The sequence below is a fragment of the Anser cygnoides genome, chromosome 2, assembly GCF_040182565.1.
Source record: "Anser cygnoides isolate HZ-2024a breed goose chromosome 2, Taihu_goose_T2T_genome, whole genome shotgun sequence".
In the NCBI taxonomy this organism is placed as follows: Eukaryota; Metazoa; Chordata; class Aves; order Anseriformes; family Anatidae; genus Anser; species Anser cygnoides.
Genome location: NC_089874.1, coordinates 9010865 through 9028975, shown reverse-complemented (window position 1 = coordinate 9028975; position 18111 = coordinate 9010865). Strand labels below are relative to the sequence as shown.

The window sequence follows — 18111 nt, the reverse complement described above, 5'->3', positions numbered from 1 at the left end:
TCAACCCAAATCTGGGTCCTTTGGGAACGCTTGGGCTGACTGCCATGGTCCATGGCTCTTGTTTTAGCTCACTTCCCCTCCCACAGAGCCGGTAAATGAAACACCCTGCACCTCCTCCCAGCACTGAGACCTCCAGGCAAGGAACGACGTCCATCCACCACCCCAAAACTGTGTGTTTGCTCACCCCCAGCCTGACCTCTCAGCCCTTCACCCCACAGATCTTCCCAGCTGTCCCCAGCAAATAGTTGGCCCGAGCCCAGGCCATGCCAAAAAATTAACTGTGTGGACAGCCGGTTCAATCTGCTAGTCCAGATGTGGCCATCAGGACCCATGGTTAAGCCATCTCCAGCATAGCAGACAAACTTAGTACTTTTTTTTCTTATTTTCTCTCATTTTCTTGAGACTTAGTGATGTAAACGAGTTGTTCCCAATTTCTCTGTCTTGTCAGCTTCTCCCAGCACTGTCCACCGCCTTAGGAGGGCTTGTTTGGCTTCAGGAAGAGGTGAGAAAGGATGATCAAGGCACTTGGGTTCCTCCTCGGCCTCTTGCATCCAGAGTTTATGTGGTCAGAGTTTGAGTCCAGAGGCTGAATATGGCCCTTTGTTTGCTTGTTGATAAAACACCTTACTTGTAATTAACAGAGTGAATTAATTAACATTAAGCAGAATTCATGCAGTTTTGTTTCCTTCAGGGATAAGTGGAGAGTAACAGGAAAGGCAGGCAGGTAACATCCTCTCCTGACATAAATTCTCCAGAGCGGGGTCCCGGTTTCCAAAGGCTGCTCTGGGCTATCTTCTTGAGACACTTTGAGCCTAAGGAAGAAATAAAAACTGGGGAGTGAAGGAAGTTCACATTTTGGGAGGATGGTCAGCTTTGACTGCTTTATTGTTTCCCCAAGTTGGGGGATAGTTTTTGAGAGGTCACAAGCAACTTCTGTTTTTGAGAGAAGGATTCGGGAAAATAAGCCAAGTGATATTTCAGCTGAAGACTGATGTGTGCCATATCATCCTTTTCTGCTGTGATGAGACTCATATTATTCAGAGGAACAAGCACTTGTGGCTGCAGACATTAAGTGAATGGACCGGAGAAGTTTTAATGAACTGTAGATTTTTCACTTTATCAGTGAGGTCTCTGCTGAGACCTAGACATGGTAGTAGTATACTAAACCATGTTGGGCTCGGTATGTTTGCCTTACATTTGCAGTGTTGTCTTTTTTACTTTGGGGTTTGCTGAGGCAGGATTTTTGGTTCTGTGAACAGCTTTCCTGCAGGCACAAAACAAAGGAGAGAGCCGAGGTTGGGGTGGCTGCAGCTCGGGTGGTGGCCGGGTCTTCTGCTTCTCCTCTGGTTGAGGTGGTGGGGCCCTGCTGTTGTGGTGGTGCTTATTGACAGCTTAAATTCACTGCTTCCCTCTTCTCGTGTTTATTATATATATATATTTATTTATTTATTAATATGTTGCTACTGATTATTGCTGATGGAGGGAAAAGCATGCACTGCTTTGCCACACTCGTGCAAAGTACACCGCCCTTACTACTTTCAATTAGTATTAAGAGTTGCCTAGTAGAGTTTTGGCACAGCCTAAAGTGTGAACAAGCCGAATTAGGCGAGAGATTACACATTTTTGGCATTCTGGCATTAGCTGAAATAGTTTCAGCTTTGTCTTTGGTGGTGGTCTTAAAGCAAGAGGAATGTGAGTGTGGAATTTGGGACCGGCTCCGGAATACCCTGGTGTGAATTTCTTCCTTTATAAGAGAGTGCTTAATTCCACATATTAACTTGTTGGGCTATCTTGCTAAAAGTGAAGTTACGCTGATTAGTTACACTGCAGAAGCTAAAGTATGTACATCTGCTTGAATCGGGCATTTAATAGCAGGAATAATGGCTAACGTTGCTCGTGTAACATTTCACTTCAAGTGTCTCTACACACACATAACTGACACTACAGCTGGGAGGGTTTTTTATTTATTTCTGTTTTGTTTTAAATAAACAGAATTCAAATGGTTTATTTTTGAAGTTATTTCCTCCCCTCAGATTACAAGAATTTCACCTCCTTCCTCACTAAAATGAACACTCGGTCCCCCAAAATAAAAATATTGATGAATGGAGGCAGAAAGGTAAATTCTCAAACTTTCTTTAAAACATGCTGTAACACAATAAAGTTTCCGTTATTGATTAAGCCCAGGTGGTCTGCTCACACAGCAAACAGATATTTTACAAAGCTTTATTATGCCTCATTAGAATTCACTCCTTTAGAAGATTTCTAATTATATTGTCTAATAAAACTAAACCTTCAAAGCTATTTGCATATTATATGAAGAAATCTCATACAACAAACTCACAGTGGATTCAATTAACATAATAGCTAATTATATATCCCATCAGCCTTTAGAGTAGCTCAGCATTCATGTTGCTCCTGTTTTAGCCTAGAGCAAAGGAGGTTTGAATTTTCACTTCTAAATATTGACTTTTAACTAATATCAAAAATGATTTGAACACTTTTGTGGATGAAAAGATAATGATTAAACTACATGAAACATTTTTAAAGATTTATTTAAAAGTCTTTTAAACAATTTCTATTTCAACATAAAGCTTCACATATTATACACTCTGAGTCTGCCTATATTTTTTTTTAAATGACCAGATATGTCTAATTATTTTGACAAATGGTTGATTGACAGCTTGGTTATTTTGAAACTGCCTACTTCCTGCAGTTACATTTTGTATATTTTTCATTGCGCTTTGTAATGCAATTGTATTCTTGGCTGGTTGTGGTATCTATCAAGCAAGAAATTTAGGACTAGATTAACAGAGACATAGTAATGAGCAGGCATTTGAGCACCCTATAATTGACTCTTATTAAGGTGTCGTCACAGTAGTCTGTAATGAATTCTCTTGTTTTGTTTTGAAATTGGATGAGATGTTCTAGGAAAACAAAAATAGATGCTAAAGTTTCCTTCAACCTTAAAAAAATCCCCAAAGAAACAAAGCCCTCTTTTTTTTTTTTTTTTTTTTTTTTCTCTTTAAAGATTTCAAATGCTCTGAAGGTTCTTCCAATTTTGAAATGCCCAGTTGAAAAAGCAGCATCAGGTTTTGTGACTTAGTGGAAAACTTAAAAAAAATCACACATCCATCAACCTCCTCATCAAAAGTAATGAAAATTCTGCTGGATATCATATTTATATTTTTATAAAAGGTAGCAGATAAAGTTTGTTGCAGAGTAAATGGTTTTCTCCCATTACAATGATGGCTGCCTTTTCATTCATATTTTAATGAGGTTAGTATCTCTGAGACAGCTTTTTCGGGGTGGAGGCCCATGTCTCCGGTACAATTACAATAGGAGTTGCTTTATTGACAAGTACTATTCAAAATCTTCACAGTATAGAAAGAAAGGCTTTAGTTTTCCACCACTTGTCCAAATACTTATTCCTCTCTTACTATTAAAACACTTTCAGAAAGAGCACTCTCAACTGTGTAGAGCCCTGTACGATCAGGCAGAGCACAGCTCAGCCGAAATGCTTCCTTTAAATGCAAGTTGCATTTATTTCTGCAGAAAACTCACTAGGCAAAACCCAACAAATAGATGGCAGAAATTAATTGATTGTATTGGCAGCTTCTGTGTGAGCAGGTTTACAAGAAGCATGTTAATATAATAACAGTTGCTACCGAAAGCGTGAGTCTGACTCCAAACAAATAAGGGAAAACAAAGTTATTCAGAGATCACACAGCCAACATATACTTCATCAAACAGACATGAAAAATGAGTAAATGCAACTGCTGGCAAGTTATGCTCTTCAGTTTTTATTAATCTTCATGTATATGGTATCTCTAGAATACTTTCCATTACTACAGCAAGGGAAAACATCCCAAAACCATATCTGATGGTAAATGCAAGACAAGCTTTCCCTGAGCCATATCACACAGAAATAGGTGCCACTATGTGCACAAAAACGTTCTCGTGTATCTATCTGAAAGAAAACATATGCAGCATCATCGCTTCTGTAAATTTGCAGATTTTGCATTGTGAGGGTCCATTGATTTTGGTTTTGTGTTGGTTTTTTTTTTTTGGATGTGTGAAGCATTTTCTCAGGGCTTGGTGCTTGACTTGGCTGCACATGGTAAGGGCTTGTGAGTGCCCTGTGCTTGGGCATGTGTGTGTCTTGGCTAAGCAATGCTCAAAGCAGAAGGGAAGGGCTAGGGAGGTAATGCACACCTGAATATCACTTGGAATATCAACATGAAAAAATCTTTTTTCTTCCAGGAGTTAAAGGGTAAAACCCTTCTTCATATGATACAGGGTATCTCTATGTGTAAAGAAATACAGGCACTAAAAGTGGCTTTCCCCCTCAGCTGACTTAAGTTACTGTCATGGAAGTAGCTTAGAGGAGGGATGAAATTTAGTGTAATTTATTGCTATAGCAATCAGATTGAAAAAAAAAAAATCCCTCCCGGAGCAACACTGACCTCAATAGAAGTGATGCCAGGGCCGAAATTAGATTGTGAGGTTGAGTCTCACCTTCTGTCGTAAGGGCTGCAAAACCTTCCTTCCGTGTTTGCCGGGTATCTGGTTTTGAAAGTTCAGAAACCTATTTCTTTGGGGTGGAAAGCGCTTGCCCCGAGCGCTGCCTTCTCCTTCCACTCCCCACCCCAGGGGGAGGAAGGCACAGTGCAGTTTGCAGCACAAGTTGCCAACGCAACTTCTGCCGCTGCCTTCCGCTGCGCGGAGCTGTCTTTGGCTTGGGGGAAGTTGTGTTTTCCTGTAAAAAATATTTGCATCCCAGTGGATGAAACAGACTTTTAATAGCAAAACGCGGTTTGTGTGAGACTATCTTTACTGTAAAATAGGTTACGCTGCCCTACAAATGGGTTTGGGAGTGAAAGACTGCACTATTCTTTTTTTGTTTCCTTTTTTTTTCCCTTTCTTTTTTCTTTCTTTCTTTCTTTCTTTCTTTCTTTCTTTCTTTCTTTCTTTCTTTCTTTCTTTCTTTCTTTCTTTCTTTCTTTCTTTCTTTCTTTCTTTCTTTCTTTCTTTCTTTCTCTCCTTCCCTCTTTCTCTCCTTCTTTCTCCTTCTTTTTCTTCCTATTTCATCTTCTTTATTTATTTATTTTTCTTTCTTATTTTTTTCTTTCTTATTTATCTTCTTTCTTATTTTATTCTGACTTTTTTTTTACTATTCTTTTTCTTTATTTACTTATTTCTTTTCTTTCTTTCCTTTTCCTTAGGCACTTTTCTTCACAGCCTTTTGGAGGGGGTGGGGGGGCTTTTCCCAGGTTTCGTAAAAAAAGTAGCTTCCACATCCAGAATGGGACGGGGGGAGGGAGGGGTTTCATAATGGTCGAAGAAGACGACGGAGGGGAAAAAAAAACTCTAAGCTTTAATTTTAATTCTTCTGCCTTTATTTATCTGATTTGTGGCCAGATGGTGGTGGAGCAAGGAAACCCTTTGTGCAAACGAAGCACACATGTGAAAGTGCTTCTGTAATGTAATCATTGAGACCGGAAGGGTTCATACTGTGTCTGAAAAGAGACAATAGAGCCGGGATATATCAACATCGCAGAAATCGAGTTCATTTGCGATGCAGGCCCTTTGACTCCGGTTGTCATGAAAACTTCCTACTTTGATCAGCAGAGGGTGGCGGGGCCGGGCGCGGCGCGGCGGGGCCGTGCACTTGGCTGCCGCTGCCGCCCCCCCAGTGGGCGCCTTGACCCGGCGGGACGGGGTCCGGCCCCGGTACCGAGGGCGGGGGCTGCTCCTTGACCCCCACCATCACCACCACCACCACCACCACCACCACCTCCTTGGGTCCGTAGGTAGAAGTCGGACCCCTCGCCGCCGTCGCGCTGCGGACAAAGACGTGGAGCAGCTGTCGGAGGCATAAAGCTGAAATAGTAGAACCTGGGAGAAGCGAGGTTGTGGGAGCTATTATTTTCGGCGCAAAACCCTTGGGAGGTATTAAAACAGCTGCATCGGAGCTGGGCGGGCCGGCGGCGGCCAACGGGCCGAACGAGCGAAAGCACAGGACGTCGCCGCGTCGCCGTCGACCCGGCGAGCGAGAGGCCGGGGCGCGTGGCGAGGCGGGAGGCCGCAGGTGGAGGAGGCTTCGCGCAGGCCACAGGGCCCCGGCTGCCCCCGCCGCTCCGGCTGACATTTTTAATTACGTGTGTCATGTAACGTGTCAACAGCCGTACATGCCGGGAGAGGTGCGGTCGCTCCTTCTCTCCTTCCGTGACGTCTGTCTAACTAGATATTATCTGTAGGAAGCGGTTTTGGCAGCATAATGAGGGGAGGTGGGGTGGGGTGTGTGTGTGGGGGGGGAAATCAATTTTTGCCTCCGATAGGTTCCTCTTGCAAAGTCAGAGGGCGACTTAGCGGAATTGTTGGAAAATCCCTGTGCTGGACCAGAGGATGGCCAGCTGCGAGCAGAGCCTCCCACCCAGACAAGGAGAGTCGAGAGATTTGCTGCTAGGCAAGAAGAGAAAATCTGGGCAGACTTTAAAAAATTCTGGGTTTAAGCTGGTGCTTACAAACCTTTGAAATCTGCGGTAAGCCAATGTAACAAATTAGTAACCTTTTCTTTTAAAGTGAAAACTGTGTTAGCGGGCCCAGGCTTTATTGTATGATAAGTACCATCCTTACGAAGCCCATGCAGCTCGTGCATTGTTTGAAATTCTTGCCATATTTTAACATGCTCCGTGCTGGCTCCTCGCAGGAACAAGCTGAGTATTTTGAGATAACACTGCGTTTTGTCAGATGCTTTATAATGTTGTTTAGAAACGTATTCGGATCTATTTAGTGCTTCATAAATATGAATAAACCGTTTACAAAAGGCACGTCACTTGCAGAAGTAACCCACGGATTATACCAGCTGCTCTCAGTTTACATGTTACAAATTTCCTAAACTGTTCAAAACTACATTTTACTCAGGGCATTTTTATCAGTGATTAAATATAAATCACTGTTGCCCAGCAAATTTCTCTGTTGATTTATGTGTAGGAAATAAGGGAATTGGAGCATTGGCCAAAACCCCAAATTACTGCTAAAGGAGTTTCAAATATTTATGGATGAGTTAGGGGAGGAGGGAGGAATGTCATCCTTTTTTCCCTAGGCCTTGCTGCGTGCAGACAAATTTCTCTCAGCCACTTCTGCGATGCTGCCGGAGGTGCCGGAGCCGGGGCGCACTGCCTGGTGGAGGGCCAGCCCCTCCGAACACAGGCGGATTTTTTAAGGCATTTGGCGTATTTTTAGCTGCGGGACGGGGAGAGCAGCGCAGCGAGGGAGGCTGCGCTGGATGCGGCCCCTCGGTCAGCTTGGGGCTCGCTCGGCCATGGAAGCACGGCCGGTGCGGGGCTGCAGCCGGAGTGCTGGGGGGCTGCGAGCCCCCTGGCTCCCTTCAGCCCCGAGCACTGTGGCAGCTCGCTTTTATTGTTTGTCCTGGCAAATACATCTTGGTTTTTCAGAGAGGCTCGGCACGGGGCCTTGCGTTTGTGCTGGGCATGACTTCTGCAAGGCACATCTTATTTTAGCCTGTTGTTTTTTTGCTTTTTGGTTGTGTTGTTTTGTTTTTTTTTTTCCCACGGACTTCCTCTTCCCGTGGCTTGCGGGGTGGGCTGGATTTGGGGGCATTAATTCCCTCTTAACGCATGCCCAGGCTTCCTCAGAGGTGCCCCAAAAATGAGCTCAAATCCCCTCGGCAGCGCCGCGCTGAGCCCTTTGCCGAGCTCCCTGTAGCCCTGGCGTGGCATCCCGTTGGATGCAGGCACCAGCAGACACATCGCCGGCGCTGATAGCAGCCTGCAGAACGGGCTGATTTCATTTAAATTTTGTCTGCCTTCTCCCTGGTTGATGTGGAATGGAGGGGTGCCCAGCCAGGTGGAAGGATTCCCTCCCATGTTTGTGAGACACCGATGAGACTGGCCATAAAGTTTGAGATAAGTGATGCTGGGCAGCGCTCGCTGCCGGCAGCCCCCGGCCCCACACTGTGCAGGGCGAGCAGGGGCTCCAAGCTGCCGGCAGGCTCCTTTCTCCCAAGAAAAAAAAAAAAGGAAAAAAAAAAAGGAAAAAAAAAAAAAAGCCCAGTGTGAGCATCCTCCTTTTCTCCTTCTTGCAGGGCGAAAGTCTCGTAGAGGAGCCTGAAGATGAAATATTCTCACTTATCGCCCAAGAGGCAGACTATCTAGCTGACAAGCTGTGCAGTGAAAAATCAGGTACTGTGTCTGATGTAACATGTGCTCTCTCTACAGCGTGGTGTTTTTTTTTTTTCAAACCCAGTGTACTGCTTTGGTGCAGCAAACCACTCTGGAGGAGACGGGTTCTGTTGTTGAATAAGCAATGACACTACATGACTTTTAAGAAACGGCCCTTTTTAAAGGTTTTAGTAGCTGTTTTTAATTCTTTTGTGCATATTAATGCAGCATAATTTTAGCATTCCACCTAACGCGGTGTGTTTTCCTCCTGGTGCTACGTGATTTTTGCTCCTTGTGTGTCTGTGCTGTCATTTCAAAGCCAGAAATGAAAATAACCCCCCTGCAGCAAAACGCGGGGATTTGCTTCTCCTGTTTAATTGCTGAGCTACGAGCAGGGAGAGCGTGGGCTTATGAATGTGCGGTTCATTTTTAGGAGAACTCTTCCCTGGCATGAGAGCAGAGCTGTCCTCGGAGGGCTGGCTGCCCACTGCCATCAGCTGCTAGGAAGAATGGATTTTAAAATGTCTGTAAAATACACCCTTTCAAATAAGCAAGGCCTCTTTTAAATCCCAGCAAACTGGGAAAATGCTGTCAGAAATTCATTTCAGCTTCCTAAATATCTTCGCCTACTCCACTGTTTGTTGCCCTTCTTTTTAATGCTTTTGGTCTTGCTTTTTTAACTTTTATATTCAGTTCTGAATCTGAAAGCACGTCACTTAAGATACTAAGTGCTACAAGATTATAAATGAAGTTGCATTATCTTTTCTCATCATGCTGCCTTTAGTGATAGAATATGCATGGAAATATCGATCCCAGAATCAATGGTTGTAAATATTAGTGTGTGTTTTCTGAGATTTAAAGTCTGCAATAATTGTTTGTGATATGATAAACGCAGCCCACAAAAGTGCTCAAAGCTGGTGAAAGCTGACTCACCAGAAGTTCATAGAAATAAGTTTGAGTACTTTGAAGCATCAGGGCATTTTTAATACATATTGAGAAAAGCACAGTCTTGAGCACTGGGGAATTCTGCAATGACACAGTTATCTTTAAAATCTGTGCAGACAAATGATTTGTAGAAAATAAACTTTGCAGAACAGTTTTTGATTTTTTAAGAAATATTTTTCATTTGTCCTATGTGTCGAGCAACTTCCTGACCTGCCAAAACAGCACCTACAGAGAGTAACACGTTATCTATATCAAAAACAGCACACTTGGTCCAAAATGGATGGCACGATTTCTGGTAGTCAGACTCGAACAGAAAAACTTTGTAGGCAATTCGGATACAAAGCGTAGATGTGTCTGTGGGATAATGCAGGAAAATTATCACCATCTGCATGTATTTTCTGAGAGCACTGAAGAGTGAGGGAAACTCCCTCTTCTCCTTGGCCGCACCGTTACCGTTTTGGAGAACAATTTGCAGTTTTGTTTGCCTTTGGTAATGCTACAAAAATGTTTGCCAAAGATGAACACAAAATATTGATATCAAAGCCCACACTGTTAAAATCTCTCCTCTTTATTTAATTTTTTTTTTTCTTTTCATGTACCTGCTTCTAAACAAATGCTTTTTTTCGCCCTTTGAAGTCACATTTTGGGTTTAAAACCTGCACTGTGCACCCCTTCAGCCCTGTCCCATCAGCAGGACAATTTCCCCCTTGCAGCAGAGGAGCTGGCTGTGCCTGCACGTTGGTCTCATTCCCACAAACGCTCCCACGGCCAATACGTGGAGCAGCCCTTCCTTTTGCAGGAAATACAAATAGTGCTCTGCAGAGGGGAAAGAAGTGCAGTTTCCTTCCTTCTCCCTGGCAATTAGCACAAATAAACAAGCTGCCATTTAATAAGCAGAATTGCAAGCCCACACCGGCGCAAGATGCTTGCAGAAGGGGCAGCAGCAACACGGAAGAACGCTGAGCTGCCCGGGCACACAAACAAGGGCAAGAAATTAATCTGCCCTTCCCCACATCATCCCATTGCCCATTTAAAAAACGTCCATGTATTAAATGATAAACAGAAGACTAAAAAAAGTCTCAGAGCCATTTTGTTTTAAAGCTAAATGCTATCAGTGGATGAAAATAGGAGTATTAAATTGCATTAAAAATACTGAAAGCCTGCTCGCATGCGTGCTGTGGTGCTCGAGAGCTGGCGGGGCAGTGCAGGGATACCTGGCAGAGCTGCAAAGCCTGCCCAGGGTTTTCCAGGAGAGCAGATTCAAGCTCCCGTGGCATTGGAAAGCGCGGGTCTTCAAAATCATGTCAGGCTGCGCGCCAGCCACGGAGCGCTCCGGCTAACTTACAAAAGCACCCAGCTCACAGAGCACAATGAGAGTTGTGTTATTAAGTCTTATCTGCCTTACAACGACAATTTTCATTAATACCTTATATTAAAGCAATATTGCGCTCTTATCGCCTTACTGTAAATTATTGGCTCTTTTTATTCAGAGCTCCGCGTGCTCAGCCAGAATGCGATTTTAAACTTTTTTTTGGCAAATTATCATACTGAGCGATAGAAATAGTGTATAAAACCTCTCCACGGGCCAGTTGCAGATTTTGATGCTGTGGATTTCGCCATAAAGCAGGGGAAAAAAAAAAAAAAGAAAAAAAAGTCAATGATGTATTCATTTCATTATTATGCTTTTAATTTGTTTTAAAAGGCAGCATAGGTGAGCATTGCATATTTCTTGTGGCCCACTGCAGACTTATTAATATTGTCGTAATCAAATCCTTTTTATGCTGTGCGATAGCAAAATAATGAGGAATGCAGTTTCCTCTCAGTCTTGACATTAATGGAAGTCGTATGCGTATATGAAGAAAAAGCCTTTTGCGTAAGTCATGTTTAGCACTTGTTTTATTCTAATATCATTCTCCACCTTTTCCTATGGCAACTGTAGATGGGTTCTTCTTGTTTGATTAAAAAGCATCAAACTTCAATAAAGTCTTTTAGAACGATCAAATCGTTTGATATTTACAAGCAGGGATCCGTTTTCTGTCATATATTCTTTGATCACACCAAAAGTCCCTGTGCCAGACAGGCAGACAGTACCTGCTGAGAAACACCTTCAGATCCTCCGCTGTTTTTTCACAAGCTTAAAAATCTCCGAGTTCATTTTCGAGGCCATTGCCTTTATTTTTCCCCCGGACAGGAAGTGCGGATGCCGGTTGGACCGACGAAATAATTGAGCTTTGTTTTAATCCTGGACCCCTTGAATTTCCATTGCCTGTTAAAATAGTGTTCCTGGTGCTCTTCCTGGGCCTGGGGATGTTTCTGGCTGCAGTGGCCGTGGTTCGTGCCCTGCCATGGGGCTTCCTGAAGCACCAAGAACTGGGAGAGGGAACGCTTCGGCCCGGACGAAACCAGGCACCAGCTAAGGCTTGTGCTGATGTATGGACCAGGGCCAGCTGATTTATAAGGGAAAATAATTTAACATCACATCGTTCAAGAGTATTTAAGTAATACCAGGACTTCTGCTACTACTTTTTTTTTTTTTTTTTAAATGTGTTCACATCTATAAAAATGTGCTGTTTGGCTAAAATCTTCCAGTCCATGTTTTATCCTAAAAGTGACTTAGCCCATGTATTTCTTTATTTAGCTGTTTTGAAAGTTTGAATATAATTTGGACACCCAATGCTGGGTTACACAAAAGTGAAACAAAACACTCTCATTCAGCTGCAAAGAAATATCGAAGTCTCTTTCTGCACAATTATTGCTCAAACTATTGTGTTTTTGCAAACTGATACTTTCTAGGAGGCTCGTTCCCAGCGAGAACTACTCTCCTGGAGAGCCTAACAAAGCTAGCAGCTACATCAATTAAAAGCAGCTAAAATGTCTGTTATGTGTATGTGCAGAATATTAAACTTCCATTAAACCATTCACCATTTACCTTAATAGTATCTGCAACGATTATGGAAAAGAAAGGCAATATATGGGGGGGCAAAGCTGTGGCTTAATGCTGCCACAGGACTCTGGAATTACATATTTTCTCACATTTTTCTCACCATGCCGCTTGGAAAGAGAACAGTATATACAGAGATCAGCCTCGAGTCCCCTGCCCTGCAACAGGATCTGTTGGTGCAGATTTCGGGAAGCGTGGAGTGAAGGCTCCACGTTGGCAGCTCCTTGTTTGAAAATACCAAGTCTGATTAAAAAGAAAAAAAGAAAAAAAAAAAAAAAAGATTTTAACTGCAGCAGTAAGGCAATACGGAGAGGACTGGGAAACGTGCATATAAGCACTACCACGAGCCCCTTGGAGAGATGTGGGATGTTTTGTGTGTTTATGAGGGCAGTTGCATTTTTCTGTGGGCGTAATGTGCTTGGGTCTGCTCTCCAAGGCTGACCCATGGCCAAGGAGCCAGAGCAGGTGCCCAGAGCGAGATGTGGCACCCCCTGCATGGGGTGCATGAGGCTCGGGCTCCTCGGTGAGCCCTCTGGCTGAGTTCTGGAGATGGGACAACTGTCAGGGACCCTGGCACTGTACATGGGATTGTTTTTGGTTGCAGTGAGCACTTGTGTTACTTGGTAGGGTTTTAAGTGTTTTGCAGAAAAACCACCGCCTCGCATGGGCTTGTACAGGCCGCGGTCATTGCCTCTGAGGGAAGAGTTGGACCCTGAATTATTTCACACATTTGAGGAAGGGGATTGAAAATAGAGTGTTTAACTCTATTTTTAAAAAATTCTTCTTGCTGTATTGCAAAAGTTATGTCTAGAAAATCCTGACTGTGTCAGTGTGCTGTGGTTACGCCTCACTCTCATTTCTGATTTACTGGGCAAAAGTATTTTAAAGTGCTTCAGTTTTTATCTAAACACTTTCAGTGATGGAATTGCTTACAGAAGAAAATGGGTATTTTTCTAGCTAGAGAACAGGTATATTTTTAGTAAAGAAACTGTTGCTCCTAGCAGGATGTTGCTGCTCAGGACCCCAGTAAGTGACATGCAACTTTTCCTTCCTTAGGTGCCTGTGCAGCCCGCTGCTCACCCAGGGCACGGAGGAGATCAGCTGCTCACTTTGCAGAGTGAAGTAAGATGACAGCACTATTTTTTTTCTTATGTAATCAAGAATTGACCGTTTTTCCTTCTTTCCACTGTAATACCTTCTGTATTTTCTACTTTCATCTTTAAATGTGCACACATTCCCTAGTCTTATTTTTGTCTTTTTGAGCTGCTTTCCATTAAAGTATTTTGAATGAAATCTGCAGAGCTTTGTTGAGAATGTGAGGTTTAACAGGGAATTGTCTATTGACCTTATTTCTGTGGGTTTTTTACCCCAAGGTATTCGCCTCAGTTGTGCCGATTTTCACAAAATCTACATCTGATTGTGACAGAACTAGAGCACCTAAAAAACGAGGGTCCTGCTCAAGCGGGAAAAGAGAACAAATGCGATCACAATAAACCTCTTTTTTCCTCATGTTCGTTCATTTGTTTTAGCAGATGATCAATGTGTGTGTACTTCTGTACTAGAAAAGAGTTTAGAGTTTTTAGCTAAGAGCTGCTGCTAAATTTATGTTGTTGCACTGAAGACAGTGATGGGAAGCTTTCCAAATATTTATCCTTTTAAAGGTGAGGTAACTTAAAGTCATGTGTGTAGTTTCATTTAAACAAGCCATCCCTTTACAATTTCCATATCAATGTAGTACTGAACCCGATATAAATGTTCACTGAACCTGAGCAGGACTGGTGTAATAACTTTTTTAAATTACTGCTTTCTTGCTGAAGAAATGTCAAAAAACATGAAAATGTTTCCAATAGGCTTCTTCCTTTCATCATTGGGGTGTTTGTTTTTTTTTTTGGTTGGTTGGTTGCTTTGTTTTGTTTTGTTTTGTTTTGGGGGGCGGTCCAAAATATTTATTAATCAGTATAAAATATACGTTCTTATATCCTCCCCAGAGCTGTGGCTTGTTTCAGGTTGTGGCTGGGTCCCCAGAAGTTGAAATGCGAGAATAAGTGCTGCAGACTCTGCGAAAACACTTTGAAAAGACTTAAAACTACTGAACTGGGGTTTGAAGGTAATGAGGACAGTTCATGTAAAATAGTATAATGGTCTGGTAAAATGTTTAGAGGAAAAGTAATATTTATAATTATTTTTTTTAATTATTTTTTTTTTTTACTAAAATTAAGTACATTACCTTTCCTGCAGATTTTGTAACCATCAAATAATATGAAGTGATGAATTGTGATGGTTTAAAACATTGGTCTAAAATCTGTTAATATATGCCATATAACTGGAAAGTTTACTTATAGAATTTTACAATATTTATACAATTAAATATTAAAACAAGAACACTGTCCGACCCTCAGCACAAATTGTTACATCTTCACCGAAGCAATACTGATTTACAACAGTTCAACATCCCTACATTTGTTACACGGGAATTTGTTGTCTAGTGTTCAATGTGTTTAAAAGGACTCTGAAGTTTTTCTTCAGCCTGGATTATTTTCTGCCTTTTCCTACTGACAGACCAATTTTGCAGAATACTTCGTCAAACTTATATCTGAACATCGCAAGGCAGCTATACCATGTAAAATGGGAATACCTTCAGGATTTAAGGAAGACTGTCTTCACACTTAATTCAATTCAACACCATCTTTCACGTATATGTAAACACTGATTTTTAAAGTAACTTTGAAATATGTGAACTCATCCTGCAGTGTGGCATTGAAATGTCCAATTTACACCAAAGTGGGGGCTTCGGTGTTGATGTCAAACTCCCCCCAAAGGCAAAACCTACATTCTGAGCTGACTCTGTTTAAAGCCTGAAAGCAAGAAAATGTATCTTATTCACACTTTTGTATAAAACTTAACTGAAAGATTTTGATTCCCCTTTTATTTCCATTCTATGGTATCTGTTGATTTTGTGAGTGGGCAGAAAAGCCCAAAGTGTATTTAAAAAACATATACTGCAAGGTCACATAAAAGGAACACAGGTGCTGGGAATCTGTGCAGCTATTTCAAAGTTGAGTTAATTTTCAAAATGTTGCAATCACCTTATTTTTAATTGCATTTTTTCTCTGAATGTAAAAATATTTTTCCTTTCCCCAGCATCCTCTTTTTATTGTTCATCGTGAGAGACTCATAAAAGCAACAGAGAAAATTGATTATCCTGGAGACCAGCACAGTGAGAGCAACCAAGCATTATCCAAAGATCAAAATAAACAAACCAGGATGTCAATAGAGAGTAATTTGTGGGTAGTTTATTCTTTTTTCTTTCTTTTTCTTTTTCTTTTTAATTAGAGGGAACTTACGTGTTGTCTGTAATGACTGATAAATTATTTCAGACAGGTATGTTAGAGATTTCTTATCTGTCTTTTCAAAATTTTAGTGCTGTCTTACACTTTATTGGATATTCCCTCAAAATTGATCGTGATCAAGATATAAAAGAGATCCTGACCACCTGACCAGGTCGTTCCACTGAGCATCAAGTCCTCTAGTGCCGAGTTTGATGCATGTGTTCAGCCACTGAAGTTTGTGTGGGTTTTGCTGAGAAAATACTGCTAGGTGATAGTATCGACATACAGCCCTCAGAAGGAAAGTCTGTCTCTAAACTCTAATTTGCACATTTACATTCTGTCTTTGGGTTTCACAGCGAGAAACTAGGGGAGGGTTTTTGTATCTGTTCCTTTACACTCTGATGATGAGATAAGGGGCAGATTCACCCCTGTATCACCTGGTGGTGCAGGTTTGTCCTGGGCTGCGGCTGGAGCAGTGCTGTGCTGGAGCACGACTGATGGGTGCTGCAACCAGCCTGGGAAGGACTCGGGGTAAATGTTCAGATGTTTCAGAATTGCCTTATTGAAGCAGAGACTGAGAAGCAAACTTAAATTTTGCGAGAACCTTTGTGAAGGCAAACTCACACAGGTTCTGTAAAAAGTACTGTGTCTGAGAAAAGATTTATGCATTTTTTCATGTGTTAATTAACAGATTGGGTGAATCATATGATATGATATGATTATGATGTGATTGATATGATTATGTGATTGATATGATATATGATGTGATGTGATATATGATATGATATACGATATGGTGTGATAAACTGCTTGGGATCCCAATTATACAGATATTTAAATGTCTGTCCACAGTTCATCTCCTCAGTTCTCTTCAAGAGATGAGCATCTGAAAACCTAAATGGAAAGCAGAAGAAACATGTCTTGACTTCAGCCCCTATCTTTGTTCCTGTATTTATCTCATTTTGCTCTGATGAGGTCAAAGGATGGCAGAGATGTATCCAAAGGCACGATCGAGTCTTTTATCAATGCAACAGAAATGTAAAGGTGGTTTGTCAGACAGCAGGACCAGATCCTTGCCCAGAGCAAGTAGCTTTAATGTGTCGACTTGGGATTGAGCTGTTACACTTGACTTGGGGAGACTGGGGGTCCCTGTTTCATGATGGCTGTTAATGCATTTGTTTAAAATGTTTTATTTCCCTTTTCATGCCAAATATGCCAGGCAAAGAGTGCTTTCCTTGTGACAGATTTCATTTCAAACGGGACTTGCGCTGAATGAGTTGAGGCCACTGAATTCATTTCACTGAGCAGCAGAGTGGATGAAACGAGATCCTAAATGGGAAAGATCAATACTTTATTTACTACAATAAACCCTAAAACCAAGTTTATCATTAACTAGTCTTATTTTCTGTTCATATTTGTTGTTATGGTCTGACACTTGCTCACACTGTGATAGCTTCATCACAATACAGTTTTTAGAAAACGCATATCGCTTGTCACTGTTTCATTGACACAGAGAACAATCATGTTAGAATTTTATGAACAAAATATTAACTTGTATGGTGTTCCTAATGCATATTAAGTTTACCAGAAATGAGGAGAGCCAGATACGCATTTAATGAAATACTATTAATGGGTCTTACAGCAGGAGCGGTGAGGAATACCTCGTAATTACAGCGTACACATCCATGTACGCCGTACTTTGTTATGGAGGCTTAAGTAGGTAATTAGTATTGCGGTTATGGAGTTGTGAGCTATCTCAGATGATGTCAGCCTCTGCGAACTGCCCACTCGGCGCCGGCGGTGGGGCTGAGCCCTGAGCAGCTCTGGCTCCAGGCAGGCACGAGAGGCAGGAGCTCTGCCACCGGGCGTGGGGATGGCAGCAGGAGAGCCACCGGGGGTAGGGAAGGAGCAAGGGAACGATGCTCTTGCTAGGGCACTGTGGGCACAACGTGCATTAAAACCCAGCACACACACCTTGTGCTGTCTGATCAGGGGATTCCTGAGGCTGTGTGACAAGGACAAAAGGGAGGAAAGCTCTTGGAAGGAAAAGAGCACACAAGGTTAGCAAGCAAGTGCGAGGTGGAGTTGCTGCACCCGGTGACTTCCACGCAGATGTACGCGTGCAGGAGCAGTGCTGCAGCAGCGTGTATCGCTGTAAGAGCGTTGATTAACAGCACAACTGTGCTTAATGTAGTGCGGGTTAATGCAGAGTCTGTCTTTAGGAGCGCCTCAACAAGGCTGCGCGTGCAAGAGGAAGAGAAAGAGGGCGACCAATGCACAAAGCTCATTTAACCCAACCGAGGAGCTCTGGAAAACACGGGTGCCTCTGTGCCTTTCGACGTATTTACAGACCTGGCTGGTTTAATGGCATTCAGCAATAAATTCCATCGCCTTCGGGAGCAATTGATAAAGGTTCTGGTAACCGCCTGCTCCAATCTACTTTGGGGAATGTTAATAAACGGGTACCTGAGAACTCCTAGGTGTGTGCCGTGGAAGAGAGGGAGCTAAATGTCAGCTAATTAAGCAGAGCTGAGACCATGAAAGATCTTTTGAGTTAAAAGTTAAATATTAATATCAGTTTCAAACTTTATGAAAGCTGGCTTAGTGGCAGGGAAGCAGAAGGGATATATATCCAGCATGTTCGTGACATTTTATATTTCTAGTTAACCTTGCAGCCACATTCAAAACTAGCTGAAGTTTTCTAAAAGCAAAT

The 18111-nt window shown here is 42.3% G+C and overlaps 1 protein-coding gene across 1 annotated transcript in view; it reads left to right on the top strand.

Annotated features, from left to right (window-relative positions):
- Positions 1-16783, top strand: part of CNPY1 (canopy FGF signaling regulator 1) — a 43879-nt gene extending 27096 nt beyond the window's left edge. The window contains 4 exon segments of the mRNA XM_066991007.1: positions 6339-6542; positions 8108-8204; positions 13126-13191; positions 14058-16783. Coding sequence (XP_066847108.1) covers positions 6339-6542; positions 8108-8204; positions 13126-13190 — 366 coding nt within the window. The 3' untranslated portion in view covers position 13191; positions 14058-16783.
- The last annotated feature ends 1328 nt before the right edge of the window (positions 16784-18111 follow it).